Below are 25,897 nucleotides of genomic sequence, written 5' to 3'. Positions count from 1 at the left end.
TATGACTATGCTCTGTTAATTCTTAATACAAGATTGCATGGAGTTTTCCCTTTCTTGTGGAGTATAGGAGAGATGTGTTGCATCATGTCTATGTTCAGACATGATGCTCATATGAATGTGTATCTTTCACATGTTATTATTTTGCTCTTAATATCTCATTGATAAATTGCTATTGTCCACTACAACTTAAAAGCGAGAATAGTCAAGTGAACCCGTGAACCCGGTCCATTTTTTATCATAAGAAACACCTTTATATTGCTTTTATCTTACTTTCTATTTCCTGCATTATTTTATTTCGAAAATACAAAAATATTTACTTATCTTATTTGCATCCAAGACCCCAAAAACAATAAACCTTTTTACTGTTTTACTTAGTTAGTTTACTTTATTTTGTCTAGTTTTAGTTATTTCATTATTACTTGTGTTTTATTTACTTACACAAAACCTTGTGCTTGACAACCACACGGTGGAGTTGGGGACACAAGGCTTTATTTTACTTTGCAAGATTTCTAGAAGAAGAGAGGGAGAGATACCTCTTTGCGCAGTTTCCCGAGAATTCGATATAACCCTCGAGTCACCCTTATGGGGAAATTGCTTCCAGGACTATACACTCTCCACTTGGAGTCCCAATGTATCAAGACCCTTTTGCTGGTGCTTTCAAGATCCATCAAGACATTTTTCTAGCACCGTTGCCAGGAACTGGAAGAGCATCTTACAACCGCATCCTCATCAAGATGTGAGTACATCAACTCCCAAGGCAATACCAAGACAATTTCCGGCGTCGTTGCTTTCTTCATCAACTTATTGCAAATACCAAATCTTGGGGAGGTTGCACCACTGTGAGCTCTCTTATCTCTTTCAGATTTTTTAAAGTATTTTATTTGTCTTGTTTTTAGTATTTACCTTTTTAGTTCTTTTTCATAAAACACAAAAACACATAAAAATGAAAAATGGAAAATATCAAAATTACTCATGGTATGGCTACTAGTCAAGATAATATTGTCACATTGAAAGAGGAATATAAAAATTCTATGACATTTATGAAATATAGAGAATCATGCGAAGGGAAATGACTAATTTTTTTCTTAAGGCTTCTAACTAAAGCTGCTACTGAGTTGCTTTCACATTATAAAAGGTCTTGTAACTTTTGTTGTGGTGAACACTTTGACTTCCAATGTAGATCCCATGAACAACATACAATTGCCTCCTATCATACTTATAGTTATAGGATAGAGGAAGTAGAACAATTTGTGATCTTTATGGCAGCCTTTTAATTAAAGAATTTCCTTGATGATATTTATAAAGCCACTTTTGAGAATCATGAATGTGATTTTGAGGTCACTATTATCCTTGATCATTGCATAGTAGACAAATTTTCTGATAATATCTATGTTCTTCATTATAATAAGAGAAACCACATAACTAAAGAAGACACTATCTTATTACATGAAGAAGAAAATGAAGAAGCCATAGTTCCATCTAAGCTTGGGGAAGAGTGGGATCTTACACCTTCACCATCAATATGTGATAATAACTCTAAAACTGAATATGCTCTAGATGATGGCCTATTTTTTACTTGATAATCCTCCATGCTTAGAAAATACTATGTTACGTGAGGATGAAAATGATAAAATTTATTTTTATGATAATGCTATCATCTATGAGAATCCCATGTTATTATTAAAATCTCCTACTCACACAATAGAGGAGAAATATGTTCATCTTGAGAAATACTTGTATGGTTTGCAACTATCTTATGCTTATGGAAAATCTTATTGCAGCCATTATGTCATGATTAAAAGTGCCATTAATAAAAAAATTGAAAGAGGAAAGCAAGATTATGAATCCCTTAATAATTTAATGATCCTATTTATATGCCACGATTATCTAAGATTCATGATTCAAATAGTTACAATATTAACTTACTTTCAAGTAAATGCAATTATTATGAAAAAGGAGAATATACGCACCCTCTATATACTAATGATAATTATAAAATGCATTTACCTACTGTAGATATGCTTTGGTATACTCTTATTTTCTGCGATTCATTCATATATAAAATACCAATGCATAGGAAGAAAGTTAGACTTTGTTATTACTTATTGCATATTTTATCTTTTGTAGTAATGTTCATTGAAGTGTTAAATATATTTATTGGTATGATCACAACATGGACCCTAGTATTTTATTGTCTTATAGTACTTATAAGAATAAGAAGGAGGTAGCACCAAGATTTAAGCTACCACATAATCTCATACCACTTGATCCAAGTAAGAAAACCTAGCTACATGGCTATAAAGAAAGCGTTTTACGGGAGGCAACCCAAGATGTTTTTATATTTAGTTTTTGTTCTACATGCTTGCTTTAGAATGTTAGTGTTGTTTTAGTTTACTCTCTGGTTTATAAATAAAGTATCATGTTTTTACCCATTTGGATGTTGAAAGTTGCAAACAAAATATGAAGTTGTTGTTTTCTACGCTGCACTTTTTAGTGCATGATTTTTCTGATTTTTTGGTAACTCCTAAAATCTTGCTAAATTCACAGTAGCTTTAACTATTCATCCTCTATATGCACATAAATTGGATAAAATTCCTGATGTGTCTAAGTAGTATTAAAAATTTAGTTTTGTTGTAGCAAAAATTCTGGACAAATTTTGCCTTTCGATGTTAGATCCATTCTTTTCAGTATCAAAATGATTTTTTCGTAAATTTTTTGATATGTTAGAATGAATAGAACATTATGTGCTCTCTGGTTCATTAAGATATAATGTTATTTATGATAAAAATAGCAGCAATCATGATTTTTTGTACCACTAATGTCACCCTATAGAAAAGAATGGGAAGAAAAGTTTGGGTTGAAGTTTTTTTCACAGGGAATGAAGGAATATCACACTGAGATTAATTCAAGTATGGTGAATATCATAATCTTGGGGATTCCTATGACACCCCACTGGACTCATTTTGAAACTCCTGGTTTGAGCACCTCTAAACTATGTTTTTTGAGCAACATAGAATTTTCGCAAAAACTTGAAGCGTCTTTGTTTTATTTGTGTCTAGTTTTGCTTTTAAAATGAAAGGACCATTATATTGAATGTTCATAATTCATATGAATGAGCTACTAGACCAAACTCTCTTATCTTTGAATGATCAAAGAAAATTAAGTTGCATGATTATAAAAGAAAAGGAGGAATGCCAATTAAAAGCTGGAATTTATTTTGTGTATGGTATTTCTAATTTCACATGCTCTATTGAGTGATGATTTGATATGTGCCTTATGCGGTGCTACTTCTCACTAGTATAAATAGTATGATTGTTTTATGATGAATGAATAGCTCTATGGATACTATTGCATGCTTTTAGACATCTTGCTAGCCAAAAGAATTGAGTTCTTACACAAGCATAGACTTGTTTCCATTCTCAACTCAAACCCAATGTCTATCATACCTACCGATATAGCACTTTCTACTCCAAGTATAATATGTTTGTTATGCATCCAACCTTTTCAAAATATCAGTTTTGTGTAATTTAAAGCTCACGACAAAATAAGGTTTGGAAGGAAAATACCGCTATGCATGTTGTGGGTTTGACTAATTATGAGTAATGAGCTAGACCATAAACATGCCTACTAGTGAAGTCTTTCAACATTGCACCATTAGGGTATTGCACCATGTGTTGATCATCATTTCTTTTGTGTTGTTGATGGTAATCTCTTGCCAAATAAGTGGAGGTTTTCAAGAGTAAGTGACAGCTCGAAATTTAGCACTATTTTACTGAGGGTTTTAAGTATACTATTACTCATATTGTCACTCATTTCATTATGTAGTTAGATACACCTATGTCTATTTTGCATACTTATGAGTTCTTGTTCATTTTCATATGAGCATCGCATATTTAGTAGTTTCAGTAGGATTTTATTATGTTTTCCTTATCTTTTACTAGTTTTTAGATGTTATGTACAACTATGCATAAAGCAAGGAAAAAGAGGCCAAGAGAGGAAAATATAGAAGAGTTGCATGCAATAGACTTAGTCATTTGAGGAGTGAAAAAAGTGTCATTTTTCCATCATCTCAAAATAAATATCTAAGACCATGGTGTTGTAGCTCTCGTCCATACGAGTCCAACGAGCCAAAGAACACTCAAATCGGAGTTTGTATGAGGAAATGGCGGCAAAACTATGGAAAACATCTGCAAGTTTAGCGACCATCGGTACGGGCAGATCCGGCCATACGGCCCGCCTGTACCGCGGGATTTGATGCGTGAAAAATGCCTTTTTGGACGTGCTTATTCACAGAATACGTCGCCGTTTGTTCCCTAGACCTTCCTTAGGTCATATGTAACGTGGGAGGGGCTACTGGATACCCCCTAGACCTATATAAAGAGGGGAGGAGCCAAGAGAGAGAGGCTTCTATCATCCACACCCTAGGGGCGGAGCCCTGCCGCCACCTCCTTCTCCATAGTCGCCACCTCCAAGATCAATATCTCCTCCCACACCTCCATAAGATCCAAGCAAGAGAAGGAGACGTCCCAATCGTCACCGTGTGCTCCAACGGTGTCTCCACCTCTCTTCCCCTTGTTTTAGATTGTGTATTTGTAAGATTGAACATGATGATCTCCATGAATTACTATGTGTATTTATATTCATTTATGTTTGAGTAATTGATTCGGTTCTAGGTTGAGGTATAATCTAGTATGCAACATTAGACTTTGTGGTTTTATCTATTATATTACTCTCTCCTCTAGTGACAAAGAGAAGATATATGAGTTCATGTGATCCTTTGGACCGGAGTGTATTATTGACTTGCATAGTGACAACATGAGGTTCTAAGTAGTATACACTTTGTGACAAACCGGTAACCATAGGGGATCATTTATTTATCTAAAGTATTATCCTTGTGTAATTCCAATGGATGGCTACATAGTTGCCCCTCTAGTACTAGTGAGACCAAAATCCTAGACACCGTCTTTTATTCTATTTCATCCTACAAGTACAACCCCTCTCATTACTTTCAGTTTTATTTTACTTTGTTATGAGTTATTTTAAACATATCTTAACTCATTGCCATTTTAGTAGCTTATAGAATTGGCTATTTTGAAACCACGGTTTGGGCGCGAACGTGGCTGCGCCTGTGATAACGTAGTTGCGGGGTTGTGTGATTGTCATATGCAAAAGCTCATTTGGATGAGCTTTCTAATAAATAGTTGCTTCTACAATTACTGCAATAACCCTCTTGTTGGACGCAGGAACCCAGTCATCAATAAGTATGCATACATGTTAGAGAAAAGCAATGGGCCGCTAACGAAAGCCATGCCTAAATATGGTGGAAGTTTCAGCAAAGAGCATCCTCAGTAGGAATAGTGAAAAAAGTGAGAAACAAAATGAAAACAAAAAAAGAGTTAGTGAAAAGAGAGAGAGAGAGAGAGAGAGAGAGAGAGAGAGGAAAAGAGAAAAAGAAAGAAAAAGAGCTAGAGAAAAAAGTGAGAGAGAGATAGTTAGAGAGGATGCTCACTGTTTGTTGTTCATGTTGTCCCGATATGGATGGCCTATAGAAGAGATATCTATCTCATTTGGTCCTTTGTACAGACGGCATGAAGGTACCCCATTGTGATACTTGGTTAAAACATGTACGTTGAAAGTTTTTGATTACCCGGAGCTGGGTAACAAGAGGTGTAATCCTTAGCAACCAGGGAAATGAGGTAGCATGGTCAAACACATGACTCATAGATATCTCCACACAGAGAGATGCATTGTACCCCATCCTTGTTATTATTGTCGACATGAATTGCATATCTCAAAACCTCATTTTATTCACTCTACTTTTTATTTTGTTGGAGGACTAGCACATATATTCCCTACTTACTTTCTTGTGTTCAAGAGTCAAAAGTATGCAAAGAATCAAAAGAGAGGACAAAGAGTCTTCCAAACAATTCGATAGGATTCTCCTAAGCATGCTTTATGATTCATATTACTTATCATTCATGTTTATTACAATGATATTTACTATTATGCATGCTTTGTAGAATGTAAGAGTTATCACTTTATAAGTTCATATTACTTATTGTAATTCTATATTGAATGAACCTTGTGATACTTTGCATGATTATTTAGAAGCTATATAATAAAATCCAAAGTTCATATTAGTTTTCTGACCTTTATGCTCGGGACGAGCATATGTTAAGCTTGGGGATGTTGATGCATGTAAAATGCATACATGAACTTTGTGAAAGAACATCTCTTTATAATTATGTTTTGTGTGTTTGATGACAACATATGTGTTGATCTAAGGTGGCTTAGTGTGCAGATATGATCTACTTTATAGTTTAAAGGGAGAAGTATTAAAAAGGAAAAAGTGGTGGATGAAAAGGAGGAATAAAGAAAGAAGGCTGGAATTTCCAGGCCGGAAATTCTGAGAATTTCCGGCACCCAATTTTTCGCTAAGGACTTAAGGTCCAGAGCCCCTGGATGCCCCCCGGAAGTTTGCCCGAACATTTCTTTTGAAGGGGCGGAAATTCCGGGGAGGGGGCGGGGGGGATTCCGGCCCATACATTTTGACAATTTCAGCCCCACAAGTTTCACTAAGGACCTAAGGTCCAGTCTCTCAGTATACCCCCCCAGATTTTTGCCCGGACATTTCTATCGAAGGGGCGGAAATTCCAGCCCCAACTCAGACCAGAAATTCTGGCCCTAAAATTCAGCAACGGCTACATTTGGTGAGGGGTATATATACCCCCCTTATTCTTCCAGCTCAAGTTGCCCATTACTGCCCAAGTTCATCCACCATTAGAGCCACTTCAATAAACACAAGAATTACAAGATCTCCTCCTCCAACCATCCAAAGCTCTTGATCTTTGGAGAATCGAAGGAGAAGACCCCAATCTACATCTTCACCGAAGCGATTTGCATTTCTCCCTCATATGCTTGAGGGCCCCTTTGCGAGTGTTCCTATTTGGAAACCCTAGTTGTTTGTGGATGATTTGTTCTTCTTATTGTTGTGTTGTTACAGATTTTGGGAGCCTCCAATTCGGTTGTGGATGTGTGCCCAAAGAACCTTGTAAAGGCACGATTTCCGCCATGAGGAAATCCCTTAGTGGAAGTGGGCTAGGCCTTTGTGGCGTTGCTCACAGGAGCCCTGAGTGAAGCCTTTGTGATGTTGGTCTGGCCTTTGTGGCGACCACACTCCTCCAAACGTAGACGTACTTCCCCTCAAAAGGAAGGAACTACGGGAATCATCTTTGTGTCTCCGCGTGCTCCACTCTCGGTTACCTCTATCCTTATTAGCTCCCCTATATATTGTCTAGCTATATCTTGCTTAGTAGTTGATCTTATCATATAGGCTAATTCACTTAGTTGCATATCTAGAGAATTTACCTTTGTGTCAAGCCTAAATTGAAAAAGAACTAAAAAATGGTTAGCACCTATTGACTTCCCCCTCTAGGTGCGGCATACGATCCTTTCAATTGGTATCAGAGCCTCATCTCTTATTTCGGGCTTAACCGCCTAAGAGTATGTCGGGCGATGATGCTACGGAAGGGGCCGCGAAGCTAGTCTCTATGGAAGATCTCAAGTTGATGGAAATATCTTTGAGGTCCTCCACGGAAGCTCAAATGGAAAGTATAAAGATAATGCTTTCCGGGCTTATGCCGCCGGTTCCCCCCGTCATCCCCGTCGTAGAGGAAAAGGACAAGGGCGCGTTAGAAGAGGGAGATACTTCGGCCTTACCCTCCTCTAGCAAGCCCTTGGATGGTGATCACTTAGACAAAAATAAAACCCCCAATGCTTCTCCTAGGGCAACAAGTGTCAGAGTGAGCTACAATGCCTTTCCTCCACCTTTCCGCTCTCCCGACATCCCGGTTCCCCATCCTCATATAAACATTAGGGGTGATCCAACCAAGTTTAATGTTCAAGATTTTAGTACATGGTAATTTGAGTTTCGCTCTCATGTTTGCAGTGCCTCCAATGAACTTTGGAGAGTCATTATGGAAGGTTACAACCCTTACAACCCCAACAAGTTGACTAGAAGAGAAGAGGTTGACAACCAACTCAACTCCATTGCCTTGAACATGATTCAAACAAGTGTGGGGATAAAGGACATGTCTTATGTTCGGAAATTTACCACCACCAAGGAAGCTTGGGAGGGTTTGTCCATAAGCTTCATGGGAAGTGAAAGCATTAAGAGAAACAAGTATAGTGCTCTTCGGAATCAAGTTGAAGGGTTCATGAGGTTGACGGATGAAGATCATCAAGAGATGTATAGAAGCCTTATCACCATTGCTGATGATTTTCGGAATGTGGGTGCCCAACATATTGATGACTTTTGGATTAAGGAAAAGTATATTGATTGCATGATTCCTTATGAACCCATTGATGTCAAGAGTCTCCTTGGAAGAGAAAGCTATTTTTCACTCACCTCTCAACAAGTAGGGCACGAGTTGCAAGCTCTCAAGGTGGCCGAACAAAACTCTCAAGATTCTCACAATCGTGCTATTGGAATGGCAAGAGGTACAAACCTTGCCTTGACGGTCAATATCGTGGAAGAGGTAAACACTCAAGAACCATATAGAACTTCTTGGAGCATGTCCTATCCGGAAGATTTGGAATACCATTACCATGACCACATGGAATTCCATGCAAAAAACTTTTGGGTTGATCCATCCAAAGAAAAGGAAGAAAACATCAAGAGAAACAACACAAGTGGGTTCAAGAGCTCGGGCCCAAGATCAAGATCTTGCTTCAATTGTGGTGACAAATTCCATTTCATCGCCAAATGCCCCTATGAAAATAGAGAAACTCGTGGTGGAAGGCTCATTCCCAAGTACAAGAGCAAAGATTCAAAGACCCCCAACAAAAAATTCTACAACAAAAATAAGAAGAACAAGAGGCCATCAAGGATTGTGCTAATGACTAAGGAAGAGTATTATTCCGATGACAATGTTAGTAGTAGTGATGAAGAAGAGACCTCAAAGGAAGTGGCCGCCATTGCCACCACCAATATTCCCTCTTCATTCCTCTTTGATTCCCCCAATGAGAACCCTCACATCAAGAATGCACATTGCTTCATGGCAAGGTCCTCCTTGGACACATCTATTGTGCTATCAACTCAAGAAGAATACACATCCGGGGATGATGATGATGAAGAAGATCAAACTACCAATGGGTTGGTTGCTCTTGCTTACCTCTCCACCAACTCTTCATCACCAATTGAATCCCCCAATGAGGATATTCACATGAAAGAAGAAAATTGCCTCATGGCTAAATCTTCCGAGGTATCATCCCCTAACCCCTCTATTCCTAATATATCAAATGATCTAGGGGTCGATCATGCTAGCTTAAAAATGAAACAAGAAATGCTTGATTTTGATAACTTGAAAGGTGACACTAAAAAGCATGTTTCGGCTCTCATGGTTCGTCTAGCACAACTAGATGATATCATTGATAAGAAATGTCAAATAGAAAGAGAGGATTCTCTTGAAATAGCCGCTCTAAAAAATTCCCTTGGGGAAGGACAAGAAACTATAGCTTCTCTTGAAGAGAAACTAGAAACTCTTGAAGAGCCTCATGGTGAAATTGCTAAGCTTACCAAATAAAGAGATCTTGCTCGGTCTAAGGCAAAAGTGCTTAAAAAGGAAAAGGCCAAATTTGGTGTTGATCATGAGAAACTTGTGAAGGATCTAGATGAACTAGACAAGGCTCACAAAGCCTTGAAGAGTGAACACTCTCTCCTCTCCAGGTCTCATGATAAACTTCAAATTAGGCTTGCTAAATATGATGTGCCTAGCTCCTCTACCTCTACTTGTCATCATGCAAATATTGTTGAGGAAAATGCTAGGTTGAAGGATGAACTTGCTAAGGCCTCCTCTCCCCAAAGTAAGTTATCTTTGGATGACCTTTTGAGTAAGCAAAGGTCAAACAATGGGAAGGGGGTATTGGCTACAAAGCCAAGGCAAAGAAGGAAAACAAGAAGAAAGCCAAGCCCGCATAAGAAAATAAGAAAGTTGTCAATAATGGTGATGCCCCAAAGGCCAAAACCATTTTTGATGATGATGCGGGAATTGCTAACCCTCACTATGTTTTATTTAAAGATTACTATGGTGATGTTTATGCAAAATATGTTGGCCCTTATGATGGTTATATTGCTTAGTCTATTTGGGTCCCAAAGACCCTTGTTGCTAACAAAAGAGGATCCATTGAAAAATGGGTACCTAAATTCAAGAATTGATATCATGTAGGACTATGCTGCCGGAGGTTCAAAATGGATGCTTGATAGTGGATGCACAAGTCATATGACTGTCGGAAAGGATCTCCTCAAGGATTTGAGGCCTAACTATCATGATATCACCGTCTCCTTTGGCGATAATTCATCATCCGAGGTATTGGGTTTTCGCAAGGTTGTTATTGCACACAACATTACTCTTGTGGATGTCAGGGCCGAGCCGGCTTAATCCGAGGCCCTGTGCGAAATTCTAAAATGGGCCCTATAGCATAAGAAATTTTCGACTATTCAACATATTATAACGTATATATCAGAGTATCTTACATGGAAATTGGAAACATTAAGAAGCATACCTATTAAACTTCCTGTTGCATAATTATTTTTGAACAACTTCATTCTTTTAGGGTTCTTCGAAAAATCTTCAATAATATCCTCATAATAAATCTTCTCCAACACTTCACTCTCAAGTGCAATGGTTGAAGCCAACTTCAACTAATTGATTATCAGAGGATGCTTTTGGTTTCTTTTTAACAAACTTGTCAATCGCCTCTCTTTGAGATTGAATCAATCTTTCTCCCTTTTCTTTTTTCTTACGCTTCTGAAAATCGGATTCGAGCTTTTCCATGTTGACTCCTACAAAAGAGATGAACAAAATACATCATAATTAAACGAATTTGGGAATTAGGAGAAAAACACCTAGGCCAGTACGTAGGGCATCTAGTAGAGTACTAGTCTACTAAGGCTTACGGAAAAAGCAGACATGAAAAGAAACAGGGAGAGCCATGAGATGAGAGAGAGCCAGAGAGATCGGCCGCACATGCTGTGCTTGATCGCAAGATCGATCACGAGGGAGAGGGACTCAGAGGGGCAATTGCAGTGCGGAAGCAGAACTACTGCCACGACGCCACAGAAGCAAGAGGATGAGTCGATGACGATTGACGAACTGCATGCGTCGCTTCCACTTCATCTAGGGAGTCGGGCCACGCAGTTTCTCCATCTGTCGATCGAATCGGTGGTTGGTGGACTCGATCGATTCCCGTCGGCGATCGGGCTCGCTGGTTTTCTCTCTACATCGATTGGAAGGGCAAAGGCTAGGGCTGGCTGTTTTACTTTTTATTTGCTGAATATTTATATAGGCTTATAGCAAAATTTGGGCCCCAAAAAAATTTGGGCCCTGTGCCCTTGCACACTTTGCACTCCCGCTCGCTCGGGCCTGGTGGATGTCATGCTTGTCAAAACCCTTGGTTACAATTTATTGACCGTTTCCGCCCTTGGAAAGATGGGTTTTGCCGTCTTTATTGATAATGATAGTGTGGTCCTCATTGGGTATCGCGAAAACAACTTGTATGTGGTGGACTTTTTGGGGGCCACCACTTCAAATGCGATGTGCCTATTTGGAAAGGCGGATGTGGGTTGGTTGTGGCATCACCGCTTGGCCCATGTCAACATGAGAACTTCGCAAAGTCAACACAAGGGGAACCATATTGTGGGACTAATGGGCAATGTTTCTTTTGCCAAAGATCATGTTTATAGAGCTTGTGTTGAAGGAAAAATGCATGACTCTCCGCACCCAAGCAAGACTATTATCTCTTCCAAGAGGATCTTGGAGATCCTTCATGTGGATCTCTTTGGTCCCACCACTCATGCAAGTCTTGGTGCGAAGAAACATTGATTGGTGATTGTTGATGACTATTCAAGATATACTTGGGTCTATTTTCTCAAGAAGAAAGATGAGACTCAACAAATCTTCATTGACTTAGCCACCAGGTGCAACGTCAACACAACCTCCCTATATTGCCAATAAGAAGTGACAACGGCTCCGAGTTCAAGAACTACACACTCAATGATTTTCTTAGTGATGAGGGGATAAGACTTCAATATTCCGCTGCATACAACCCTCAAAAAAATGGTGTTGCAGAGAGGAAGAGCCAGACTCCTATGGATATGGCAAGATCTATGATGACGGAGTACAAGTCCCGCTATAATTTTTGGGCCGAAGCCATCTCCACCGCTTGTCATTCTTCTAACCGGCTCTATCTCCGTAAGGGCTTGAAAAAGACTCCATATGAAATACTCACCGGGAACAAGCCTAATATCTCATACTTTAAGGTGTTCGGTGTAAGTGTTTCTATAAAATCAAAGGAGTTTATTTATCTAAATTTGATCCTAAGAGCATCTCCAACAGGTGCACTAAAAATCGGCGCGCTAAACCTCGCTTCCGCCGCACAGTAAACGGATAGCGCGCGCTGCGCTGAAATTTGCCCTACCGGATGCTCCATTTTGCAGCGCGCGTTGGCACGGTAAAAAAGCTCCTCCGTCGGGCGCTCCATTATGCAGCGCGCAGCGCGGCGCAAACAACAAACACACACAAGTATGCATCAAAGAAATCAAACAACCATATAAATTCACAAATAAAATGTACCATACAAATACAACAAATTGTTCACAACAAATACAACAAGTACATGAAATTGTTCACAGCAAATACAACAAGTTTAAGGACAAACATACAACAATACAACATAGTTTTGAGACAATACAACACATAGTTTTCAAACAAATACAACAAGTATGCAACTATTGTTGTCCATGTCAACTCCACCATTCTAGATCTTTTTGAAGCTCATCATGTGTGTCGTTGGAGCGAATGGCATGGTACGAGGCAATGAATCGGGCAATCCTATGTTCGGACCTCCTCACTTGCACGGGAACACACATCAACTCGTAGTGGCTATGATCCACATCTTTCCCACGATCATCCTCTATAATCATGTTATGCATGATGACACAAGCAGTCATGATATACCAAAGGCACTATTGGTCCCAAAATCTAGCTGGCCCTCTCACAATGTCAAATTGAGCTTGCAAAATCCCAAATGCTCTCTCTAAATCTTTCCTAGCCGCCGCTTGTGCATTGTGGAATTGGGTTTGCTTCTTACCTCGTGGTTGAATAACCGGATTCAAAAATGTTTGCCACCTTGGATATATGCCGCTAGCGAGGAAGTATCCATAGTTGTACTTGTGGCCATTTGCTCCAAACTCCACCAATGGACCTTCCCGCATTCCAAGTATTGTCATTAGTGGTGATCGTTGAAGAACATTGATGTCATTGCAAGACCCGGACATTCCAAAAAATGCATGCCATATCCAAGTCTCTTGATCGGCGACCGCTTCAAGGACTATGGTGACATCCTTCTTGTACCCTTTGAATTGTCCATGCCATGCCGCTGAACAATTCTTCCAACTCCAATGCATACAATCAATGGAACCAAGCATACCGGGAAACCCCCGGTTGGCATTGATCTCCAAAAGCCTTGCCGTGTCTTGAGCATTGGGGGCTCTCAAGTATGTGGATCCAAAAGTATTCACAATTGCACCGACAAAGCGCTTCACACACAAGATAGAAGTGCTCTCTCTCATGACCAAATGATCATCAACTAGATCCGCCCGTATACCATATGCCAACATAAGCAAGGCGGTAGTCACCTTTTGATATGTGCCATGACCAAGTTCTCCGGCGGTATTTCTCCTTTGCTCAAAGAACCGATCATACTTGGTCACCTCTGTTGCGATGTGCTTGAACAAGTTGATGCTCATCCGAAAACGCCGCCGAAAATAGCTTTCAGGAAATATCGGTTTATCATTGAAATACGACCGCATCAACTTCTCGTGCCCTTCAATCCTTTCTCTCCATACAACTTCTGTCTACCCAACACCGATCCACCAATTTTTGGCTTCTTAACGGTGCAGTATGCTAATAGTAGCGATATGTTCTCCTCTTCCTCCTGGTCGTACTCGTCATCCGATGAATCGTATGATGAACTCTACAAACATACATATGAAATTACTTAACTACAACTAACTATAGTAGCTAATCGGCGAGCAAAATCATGGCGGCCGGCCCGTGGAGGCGCATACCTTGCGAGCAAATCGGCGAGCATCTTGGCTGCGCCATGTCACTAGTAAGCTCGAAGACGATGACATGGCGACGGTGGCACAGGCGAGGCGGGGAGAAGCGCCGGCTTGTCCCCATTGGTGGCGACAGCGCCTGGTCGCTACAGTGTTTACCATTATCATGCTTGATTATTATTTTGATTGAACTCTATTCTTGCAAAGTGTTTGACATAGGAAGACGGGAATAATTTATGTGGATACTACGTTTGCGAGTTCATTCGCGAGATGACATGTCGTCGTGGGGGAGGGATTTTACAGGGCCTTCATGTACGTAAACAATATTCAAAATCTTATTTTACTAGCATAAACTATGTTAAGTTTCATATATATTGATCCCCTTCTTTAAATTAGATCGAATGTCCGCGGATGGTCTCCTATCAAAGGATCGCGTACAAGCAATTCAATAGAAATTGACGGGATTCTTAATTAGTGAGGTCATAGCTCCAAATAGAGAATACCTTTGAAACTTTGTTATTTAGACAGTAGGGATTGTAAGAGGACTTATATTGTATATGCATGTATGAATATGCACTGTATTCATGAAGATGTCTATATTCATGACGATGTTGTGTAATGGAAAACATTAAACCCTAAACCTCTGCCGCGATAGAGAAACGGCCATTTTCTCTGCCGCGACAGAGAACCGGCTCTTTTTCTCTGCTGCGGCACAGAAAATGGCCGTATCCCAGCGCTTGACGTATGCGTGAAGCCCCTCCACCCCGAGCGCTCGAGCACAACCACGTGGAGGCCCTTTAGTCCCAGTTCATAACACAATCAGGACTAAAGGGTGAGGCCTCTAGTCCCGATTGCGTAGTTCCAGTTGGGCAACCAGGATGAAAGGCCGTTACCGACCGGAACGGAAGCCCTGTTTTCTACCACTGAATTACATTTGCAATTATGATCTAGTACCAAAGTTTTACATAATTTTTAAAACTTTGTACCTAGAAATATCATTGAGTTGAAAAACATAGAAAATAAATGCTCACTCTCTTGTTATTTGAAGTGATATCAATTGAATCAATGGTGTCACATCATATGGTAGAGGTGAGCCGGCAGGCGGGCCTCACCATGTAGTACTAGCGGCTTGGCCATAAGAAGGTTATCCTTGGATTCTCTGAGATGGAGGATCGCCACCCCTGCCGGCTTGGTCAAGGTGAAGCCTTGCACTAGCCTGGTAAAGAGCATGAGGCACATGGACGTGCCTAGAGAAGCCGCCATGCATCCACGGCGGCCGGTGCTAAATGAGATGAATCGCAACTCGTTCTCGGTGAGCATGACGTCAATGCCATCTCCCATGTGGCGCTCTGGCTTGAAGCGAAGCGGCTCATCCCAGACAGTCTCGTTCTGGCCTAGGCCAACACGGCTTAGGAGAACATGGCTGTCCTTGGGCACGCGGTAGCCTGCAACAATGGCGTCAGCGATTGCGACGTGTGGCACGTTGAAGGGAGCGATGGGGTGCAAACGGAACGCTTCTCGTATGCACGCTTTGACGTAGTTAAGTTGTGGATGTTAGGATTGATCTCCACCGCACCAGAGCCCAACGGCTCTGGCACGACTCCTTGACCTCGTCCGCGCCCTGATCGGGGGCGCCCAACCGTTCGCTGGTTGGTGGGCCCCTGTCGCCTGCACTATATATAAAGTGGTGGGGGCCAGTGGCACAGGTTACGAGGTTGCCCTGAGCTGCCACTCGCCCCACCAGACGACCCACCGATTAGGGTTAGTGCAGTGCCGACGGGAAGCTCCGCCGCCACCACTCCCTCACGGATCCGCCGCCGTCACCACATCAACGTCGACAGGTTCGTCCTCCTCAAGGGAGAAGGTAAACATCACAGCATTCACAGTATCTTCCTCTCCCACTCACAGTACATGCATACAATTCGTTACAGTGATAGTATTTACTCGATTAGATCTACACTAGTTGATCCACTGGATTTAACATTGGTATCAGAGCATGGTTAGTGTGTAGATCTAGATGTTTAACAGCTACCCTAGATCGCCCCTGTATGCAAAAGAGAAAAGAAAAGATGTCACCGGCCAGGGCCTCCGGCCGCCGGCAATGTAAGCGCCGCCGCAAGGCCGCGCCGTTCCTCTCGATCCAGGTGCGCATCGGCAAGCCGAGGCACCCGGAAGAAGAACTACTCTCTCTCCACCTGCTGCTACTGCGGCTGTGCGAGACGAGGGCAAAGAAAAGTCAAAAGTATCCTCACCGTGCATACCGTGCTGTCATTCACGGTCGCCGGCAAAGAAAGGGGGAGCGCCGCCTCTGCTCCGCTTGACAGCTACGCGCCCACCCTCGGGTGCACGCGCCGCCGGCAAGAGGTGCAGGGGGGCGCCGCCGTGTCTTCTCCGCCGTTGGCCGTCGAGCCATCTGGTGGTGGGTAGGAGACGTGGATGGTAAAAAGGAAGGGCGGCCGGCGCCGTCGGCCAGCCGACAGCAGCCACACGGCCTCGTCTTGGACGAGCGCGCGGGAAGCTGCTGCGGGGCACGACTACGTACCGCCATCGCCGGCAAGTCGCCGGAGCCGCGCGTGCGAGCGGGCGGTGCGAGCCAGCGCTTCTCCGCCGCCGCCGCCGGACGGTGAAGAGAGACAGAGGGCTACGGGGGCAAATGCTCTAGGGTTTTGGGCGGTGGCAGTTTCGGCCCTTTATACGGGCCGATTTCCATGCTGCTGCACCGTCGAGATCGAGATGGGCGGCTGGGATGAAAACCCTAGCGGGCGTGGGCGATGCGGGATCGGGCCGCGTTCGGGCCGCGTCTGGCAGGCCGCGTCGGCGCCGTGTGCGGGCCGCGTCGGCTGCGCCCGGCAACGCCGCGGGCGGGCCGAGGAAGGCCGCGGCAGCAGGCCGCGTTTGCTGGCAGCGTGGGCGCCGCGTGGGCGGCGCGTTGCTCGCTGCGTGCGGGCCGCGTGGGCCAGCAGGCCTTAAAGTGGCGCGTCCGAGCGGCGCGTAAGGAGAAACTGCCCTCGTGGGCTGTGGGCCGCGGGAGCAGTTGGGCTGCGCACAGACTTTAACAGTTTTTTCTGTTTATTGTTTTTACAGAGGCTTTTTAAGACACTTTTGGGTCTTTCTTGAGGCCAAATTTTGTCTAGTTTTTTCTGAATAAATAGGACCAACGAAATATTTGTTCAGAAATTTAAAAGTAAAGGAAATGCCTCTGAAAGTTTAAAAGTTAAAAGTTTAATCCATAGTTTTCGCTTCATATAGTAAAAGAAGCATTTTTGTCAAGTTTTTTTTTCCTGAGCAAATTGAACAAACGAGATATTTGTTTTAGAAAATTAAAAAGTAACAGAGATGCTTCTGAAAAGTTCAAAGTTTAAATTCAAAGTTTCCGCTGCAAATAGTTAAAGATGCATTTCATATTTGAAAAATGCAAAAGTGATGATAAAAGGGTTGATTAAAAGTGATTGTTGAAACAATTATGATCATGTCATTTTATGACCAGCGTTATTAATGTCATGATCATGTTTTGTTGTAATTATATGGGCAAAAGTGACAGTTAAAATTTTAAAAAGATGATTAAAGTGATCATTGTGACAATTATGGTTCTGTTATTTTTTAACCAACGTTATTAATGACATGATCATGGTCTGTTGCAATAAGAAGTGCATTTATCTCTATTTCTGCCCAACAGTGATATAGATTTAATTGCACAAACAGTTGTATGTTCTAATTTTGACCAACGTTGGATTATTGCATGCAATTGTTGTTATGATCTCATTTCATTGTATTTTAAAGGAGGGTACTACTTGATGAGCTGCATCAAGGATGTTCCAACCCTCAGAGGTGACAACTACACTGAATGTAGAAAAAAGGTCGATTTGAGCTGAGGTGGGCTGGGTTCCCACAGCCGGTCAGACCAAAAGATCTAGTCAGAAATGACAAGAAAGATGATGCTGCATGGCAGAATAAAAAGTGGCTAAGTGCCTTTTATAAAGAATACAATTGAGAACACTATTGTGGGCTCAATTGCAAAGTGTGCTTCCGTAGGGAAGTATCTTGAAAGAATAAAGAACCAGTTCAAAGCTATGTGCGACCCAGCTGCTGTAGCAGCTGGTGACAGAAAAGTACACATGGACAGGAAGGACATGGCAAGTGTGCCATATGGTGTAATAATGCTTATGTGGGTGTTGTCTGTGTGTAATGTGAGTGAAAAAGTGTTGTCCGCGTTGGACAAAGAACAAAAGAAAAGAACTGATGAATCATCGAAATTATGGCATTGTCGCTTATGCCATATTTCGAGGGGGAGAATAGAAAGACTTGTAAAAAAAAAAAAAAAATTGATATTCTTCCTCCATTAGAATTCTCAGTCATAGAACAGTGCATCGATTGCATTAAAGAAAAATTTGTAAAGCAAATTAAAAAGGGTGCAAATCGAAGCATAAAAACACTAGAAATAATTCACACCGATATATGTGGACCATTTCCTGTGAAAAGTGTGGATGGCTATGATTCGTTCATAACATGCACGGATGATTACTCCTGATATGGTTATATTTATCCAATAAAAGAAAGAATAGAAGCGTTGGATAAATATTCAAAGCTGAAGTTGAAAATCAGCATGATAAAAGAATAAAGATAGTCAGGTCTGATCGTGGAGGGGAGTACTACGGTCGACATACTCCATATGGCCAAGTCCCTGGACTTTTTGCAAGGTTCATACAGGAGACTGGAATAGTCGCCCAGTACTCGATGTCGGGCGAACCTCAGCAGAATGGGGTAGCTGAAAGGCGCAACCGTACCCTTATGGATATGGTGCGCAGTATGATGAGCTATTCCACTCTACCATTGGGATTGTGGATTGAGGCGTTAAAAACCGCTATTCACATTCTAAACAGAGTACCAAGCAAATCGGTGCCCAAAACGTCGTATGAGCTATGGACAGGGAGAGTGCCTTCTCTAAACCACCTGAAAGTGTGGGGGAGCCCTGCTGAGGCCAAAGTATTCAATCCAAATATCGCAAAGTTAGATACCAAAACAGTCAGCTGCCATTTTATTGGCTATCCTGAAAAGTCAAAAGGTTATCGTTTCTACTGTCTAGAGAAATTCGCAAAGTTTGTGGAAACGAGACATGATGTCTTCTTAGAAGGCGAAATGATGAGGGGGAGCATGGTAGCTCGGAAAATTGAGCTTGAGGAGAAGAGGGTGCATGCACCTAATCCGATGACTCAGGGGCCATTTTTGCGCTACCATGTGCACTTGTACCGATGATCCCTGCGATTGTGGTGCAAGCGCCTATTGTAACTCCACCCATGACAACGATGAGTGAAAATTCGGAACCTGTCCGTCAGGAGCCGAATGAACCATTTGTTGAGCATGAAAGGGAGCAACAACAGCCACCTCTAGTGGCAAAAGGATTTACACAAAGAGAAGGGATAGATTACAATGAGACATTTTCTCTGGTCTCATGTAAGTTCAGAATCATCATGGCACTAGTTGCACATTTTGATTTAGAGTTGCATCAAATGGATGTAAAGACGGCATTTCTAAATGGGGATTTAGAAGAAAATGTCTACATGAAACAACCCAAGGGTTTTATCATGGAAGGCAAGGAAGAAATGGGATGCCGCCTAAAGAAATCCATTTATGGATTAAAGCAAGCCTCCAGACAGTGGTATCTAAAGTTTAATGAAACAATTAAGAGATTTGGATTTAAAGAAAATATTGAGGACAACTGCGTTTATGCAAAGTTTAAAAGTGGAAATATATTTTCCTAATCTTGTATGTGGATGATATTCTGCTTGCCAGCAGTGATGTTAGTCTACTGCAAGAGACAAAGAAGTTCTTGTCCTCAAATTTTGATATGAAAGATCTTGGTGAAGCGTCATATGTTTTGGGCATATAAATTCACCGAGATAGAAACAATGGAGTATTAGGACTATCGCAAAAGGCTTATTTAGAAAAGATTCTAAGTAAGTATAATATGCATAAGTGCAGTGCCACACCTGCCCCTATAGTCAAGGGCGACAGTTTTGGGAAACATCAAAGTCCCCAAAATCAATACGAGCTCGATCAAATGAAAGCGGTTCCATATGCTTCGGCTATTGGAAGCCTACAGTATGCACAAGTGTGCACTCGCCCTGACTTAGCATTTATCACCGGAGTACTCGGTAGATATCAAGAAAATCCAGGTTTTGAACACTGGAAAATGGTAAAGAAGGCATTGCGTTATGTGAAAGGCACAAAGAGTTACATGCTAACATACAGAAGATCTGATTCCCTAGAAATAAGAGGGTATTCAGATGTAGATTTTGCGGGGGATAAAGATGATAGAAAATCCACATCTGGATATGTATTCACCCTCGCAGGGGGAGCTATTTCGTGGAGAAGCTCCAAACAGACGATAGTTGCATCATCCACGATGTATGCAGAATTTATAGCATGTTATGAAGCCACGGGGCAGGCATTATGGTTAAAGAAATTTATACCCGACTTGAAAGTGGTAGATTGTATTGACAAACCACTAAAGATGTACTGCGACAATGAGCCTGCAGTATTTTATGCTCACAACAACAAGTCGAGTAATGCTACTAAACCGATTGATGTTAAGTATTATGTTGTGAAACACAAGGTCCAGGATCAAACTATAAGTCTCGAGCATATAAGGACAAAAGATATGCTTGCGGATCCGCTAACGAAAGGCTTACCACCCAGCGTGTTCAAGGAGCACGTAGCCGGCATGGGTTTAAGGGAAAGTCTTACCTATCCTGGATCATAAGAGGCCCAAAAGTAAAAGAATTTGTTTCAAAACAGAGAAGTGTATTGTGGCTGTCTGATTCTATCGGCAATAGAGCTGTGACGATGAAACATGCCCTATGGACTGATCCAAAATGAAACGAATAAAGTGAAAGTATAAAGTTAAAAGAAAAGTTGAGATCAAGGGGGAGAATGTTAGGATTGATCTCCACCGCACCAGAGCCCAGTGGATCAACTAGTGTAGATCTAATCGAGTAAATACTATCACTGTAACGAATTGTATGCATGTACTGTGAGTGGGAGAGGAAGATACTGTGAATGCTGTGATGTTTACCTTCTCCCTTGAGGAGGACGAACCTGTCGACGTTGATGTGGTGACGGCGGCGGATCCGTGAGGGAGTGGTGGCGGCGGAGCTTCCCGTCGGCACTGCACTAACCCTAATCGGTGGGTCGTCTGGTGGGGCGAGTGGCAGCTCAGGGCAACCTCGTAACCTGTGCCACTGGCCCCCACCACTTTATATATAGTGCAGGCGACAGGGGCCCACCAACCAGCGAACGGTTGGGCGCCCCCGATCAGGGCGCGGACGAGGTCAAGGAGTCGTGCCAGAGCCGTTGGGCTCTGGTGCGGTGGAGATCAATCCTAACAGTGGAAGGTCCGACTCCTGCACCAGTCGCTCCCGGCCGACTGTCCGATCTATCTCCTCCACCGCCTTGGCTAGCAACTCCGGGCTATTCACCATCTCCGCGAGCGCCCACTCCACGGCATTGGACGGGTTGTCTGTGCCCGCTAAAGTCATGTCCTGCATATGGAGACAAATTATGTTAGGACATTAACACAACAATAAGGTTGTATCTTAGTATGATATTAGTTTATGTTGCTTTATATATTACAAAGTTTATTTTATTACAAATTTAGATATGATGATGTTTTGGATGAATATCAGTCGATTAAGACCTAGCAAAACTACTTAACAAATTCCTTACCATGCAGAGTGCTTTGATCTCGTCGATGGTGAGCAAAGGGTTGCCATCGCCGTCTTTGAGCGAGATGAGAACGTCAAGGAAGTCCTCGTGCTCCTCCTGCCTCTCGCCGACGTTCCGCGAGGCAGTCCACCGCTCTTGGATGACCGCGTCGTGCAGTCTATTCACCCTCGCGTTGGCCTCCTTGACCATCTTCTCGTGGCCGTCAAGGTCAAGGCCAAGCAACCAGGGGAGGTAGTCGCTGACGCAGAAGGAGTAGAGGAGGCCCAGGGAGGTGAAGGTGGCGTCCATGTGCTCCACCTCGAGCGGCCCTGGCCCGCCATCTGGCTGAGGCTCCCCGAAGTACCGGCTGCCGAAGACAAGCCGGCGGATGACATTGCCGCAGTAGTGCCGCGCGACGTGCCTGACGTCCACGTTGTTGCCGGAGGTGCCGGTGAGGCTGTAGACGTAGCGTGTGAAGTTGTCGGCCTCGTCGGCGCGCTTGTCGTGGAGCCACCTGTGACGGGAAGGGCAGACGATCTCGGAGGTGAGCACCCGGCGCATCTTCTTCCACTGGTCACCGAACGGCGAGAGTACTGCGTCCGTGTAGCCGCGGCTGACGGCGCCGGAGGCGAAGCTGAGAGGGTGGGATGCGAAGTTTGCGTCCTGCGTCTTGAGCACCTCCCTCGCGATCTTGGGGCAGGTGATCGGGATGACATGGACGCCGCCAAGTCGGAAGCAGGCGATGTCGGTGCCCATCTCCTTCATCAGGAGATGAATCCACCGGAACACCGGCTTGTGGAACATCATCTCCGGCAGGTTACCCACCACCGGCCATGACGATGGCCCGGGCGGGAGCTGCACCGTCGTCACCGATGGGGATGTACTGCTAAAGATGTTGCCCTTTCGCCTTAACCTCTGGAAGAGGTATATGCAGGTTATTACGACGAGCAGCACGAACACGCAGGAGCAAGCTCCCAGCATTCTGTTGCTACGAGCTCCTGTATGCAACCTCTGGCTAGTTCACCACCCACTTGGCCTAGCTAGATTGGTTTGGTCTATTATTCTGGGCAAACAGACTTGCGGGCTACTGTAGCTTGCTTGCACCCATGAACTAACGGCTCGAGGCAGGCACCAATTTATGGAATTCAAGCGTACCTATCCACACGAAAGGGCATATTTGGCATGTTCTATTTTCTGTGGAACATAAAATGGCACGTCGAAGACTGGTCGTCCTAGTGTCCTACTGACCAGGAGGTTTTTGTCTTGAGCTATTTTACGACAAGTGTTTTTAACACGATCGACGTGTATGTAAGGCCTTATATATCGAAAAAAACGTGTATGTAAGGACGTGGTCCTGTCGAAGCGGGGTCAATGATGGTAGTGGGCCTCTGAGCGAGACAAAATAATCTTTACAACTAACCGATGTAGTACGACTAGAGACATAGTTGTCTATATCGCACACGGATGTAATTTTTTGGGCGCACATGAACAATGATTTGACATACGAATATAAAAAATATCTTTTTGATAATGTCCTAGCAACAAATATCCTTTTGAGGATATCCTAGAACCATGTTGCTTGGACTAGAAAACTCTTGTCAGTCGTCCCCTCAACTCTGTGTGCGTGTGTGGTGGTGGTGGTGGGGTGGTTTCATTGCTTGTTTGAGATAGGAAAAAACTTTCCTTGTTTCCACTGGTGGAAAAAAGGGCTTTGGTCGCGGTTGGCAACTGCCATTAGTCGCGGTGGCGCAACCGCGACCAAAGCAGCGCGACTAAAGGCCCCCCCTTTAGTCGCGGTTCCTTACGAACCGCGACTAAAGGCCCGTCCACGTGGGCCGCAGGCGAGCGCCAGGGCGGAGGACCTTTAGTCGCGGTTCTTCTGGCCAACCGCGACTAAAGGCCTCCGCAGGGTTTAGGGTTTTAGCCCCCCTCCCCCTAAATCTGGTTTCTTTTTAATTTGTATTGTTTTATTTCTTTTGGGTTTTAATTTTGAAGGAGTTTCACATATTCTACGGTACTGTATACATACATGCATATGAATGTACAATTTCAAAAAAATTTGAAATTAGAACCAAAAAGAATTCAAGAGGAATATACAATATATATTCAATATCGGATGACCATATACAATATATATTCAATATCGGATGACCATATACAATTTTGAACAAGTTAGTTACAAATTCTGGTGCATATAAAGTTCTACGTCATCGTAATAGTGTTCTCCTCTAGGATCGATGACTTCCCTCGCCAACCATCCAGCTAGTTCCTCTTGAAGTGGTCGGAAGCGAGCTTCTGGACTAAGCGTCTTCCGGAGGTTATTCCTCAGGATGTTGTTCTCACACGTCTGGTCCCGCTCATTGCAGTATCTCCGGATCCTCTCACAAACATAGTATCCACATAGATTGGTCCCCGGTGGCTGAATATCCCCGATCGTCCGCACCGCCATTTTAAAATGTAGCTCTTTTTTGAATTCACCGACCTTGGTATCTACGAACCGTCTCCAAACCCTACGAGGCAAAGAAAATTAAATAAACAAGAGAGTTATTAATTAGTTACTTGATATTAGGAAATGATGAACGAAATAGGCCGATCGATATAGAGCGCAAATGAATGAAAATAATTACTTTTGCATCATTTTTCTCATGTCGCCCCAAAGCGCCGGATCCATATTCAGAGAGTCGTGGACGAGAACTGAGGAGGTCTGAACTTTAATTACCATAAGAATCCAGTGGAACCTGCGGACACGATACATGCACACCATGCATAACTCATCGATTAGCCACATACCATGCATGGAGTAAACAAAAGAGAATGTGCTCAAGACAGAAACACTCACCCAAAATGGTAAGGAAATAGAATATCACTTTTCTGTTGCTGTTTTCTAATAAACCGCCACAGGTCATCCTCCACGTCGGCGGGGTGGTGTTCTAACACATATGAATTAACGATTTGTGGGTCAATGAACCCAACATCATGGATGTTCCTTATTCGCATTTCCCGCTTCTTCATTCTGCATAATAGCGTACACAACAAGATAGTTAGGACAGTGCAGGCAATGAACGAGATGGGGTAGAAATTAATAAATCACTTACAGAACGTAGCAACTGATGATAGATTTGTCGAGGTCGCGCAGATTGAACAGCTGGAACAATTCACTCAGATGAATTTGTACCCAGTAATGTTTGAAGTGATGCTCATATCTAACTTCCGCATAGATATACTCTTTGGCGTTTTTATGTTTTATGTAACCCTTGTACCAATTTAGCAGACCTTTCATTTGTCGAGGTAGATCCTCTTCCTGCGCAGGCTCGACGAGAGGGCCATTCTTCACATATGTAAATACTACGTCCTTCATTGGCGCCTCATCAAGGCCTAGCAGTGCACGAAGAGTGATACCTAACTCGGCCGCTTGTTCTCTGGCACTCGTTACAGTCAATCCATGTGCTGTCGCAGCTGCTATGATATCGGGGGCATCCGGATCGGCGGCTTGCACTATGAGCGGGGCGATCGATTGTTTACTTTGTTCCCCGAGCTGGGCAACTTCTTTCCCCCTTTCTAATTTTGACTCGGCCTCGTCCTCCAAGGCTTTCTTCTCCGCCAACTCTTGGTTCCTCTTGAACGCGAGTGCTTGCCTACGAAGTTCACGTAAATAGTTGTCAGGCAGATTCTTCGCGGCTTGGGACGGTGTGTTCAAAAATGACTTAGCCCACTGCTTTTGCTTGTCAGAATATACTGGCTTGGGCTCGCCCTCTCTTTTCTTCTTGCACTCCTCCTTCCATTTCTCATGCTGAGCAGCCACGGCCGCTGCATTTTCCCGGACACTAAGTTCCCAAGGCCTCGGGATGAGAGGCTTCAGTGATGGCTCTGGTATCTTTGTTTTCTTAGAGCGTGCATGCATGCATTGTATCCCTTATTTGACAGTCCCGAAAGGTTACTAAGAGCAGGCCAATCGTTGATGGTTACGAAAAGCAACGCTCGTAGGTCAAATTCCTCTTCTTTGTGCTCATCCCACACACGGACACCAGGTCTGCCCCACAGCTGTAAAAGTTCATCAACTAATGGCCTTAGGTACAC

At 43.1% G+C, this 25,897-nt stretch overlaps 1 protein-coding gene across 1 annotated transcript; it reads right to left on the bottom strand.

Annotated features, from left to right (window-relative positions):
* Nucleotides 1–15,122: 15,122 nt before the first annotated feature.
* LOC127344055 (tyrosine N-monooxygenase) lies at nucleotides 15,123–22,920 on the bottom strand. Its single transcript, XM_071828472.1, has 3 exons — nucleotides 21,842–22,920; nucleotides 21,509–21,657; nucleotides 15,123–15,671 (listed from the first exon to the last, which is right to left on the bottom strand). The coding sequence occupies exons 1-3, from the start codon at nucleotides 22,799–22,801 to the stop codon at nucleotides 15,191–15,193; spliced, it is 1,590 nt and encodes a 529-aa protein (XP_071684573.1). The 5' UTR covers nucleotides 22,802–22,920; the 3' UTR covers nucleotides 15,123–15,190.
* Nucleotides 22,921–25,897: the final 2,977 nt, after the last annotated feature.

The sequence above is a fragment of the Lolium perenne genome, chromosome 3 (genome assembly GCF_019359855.2).
Source record: "Lolium perenne isolate Kyuss_39 chromosome 3, Kyuss_2.0, whole genome shotgun sequence".
NCBI classification, from domain to species: domain Eukaryota; kingdom Viridiplantae; phylum Streptophyta; class Magnoliopsida; order Poales; family Poaceae; genus Lolium; species Lolium perenne.
The sequence above is the reverse complement of the archived record's forward strand: the minus strand, read 5'-3'. Positions and strand labels throughout refer to the sequence as shown.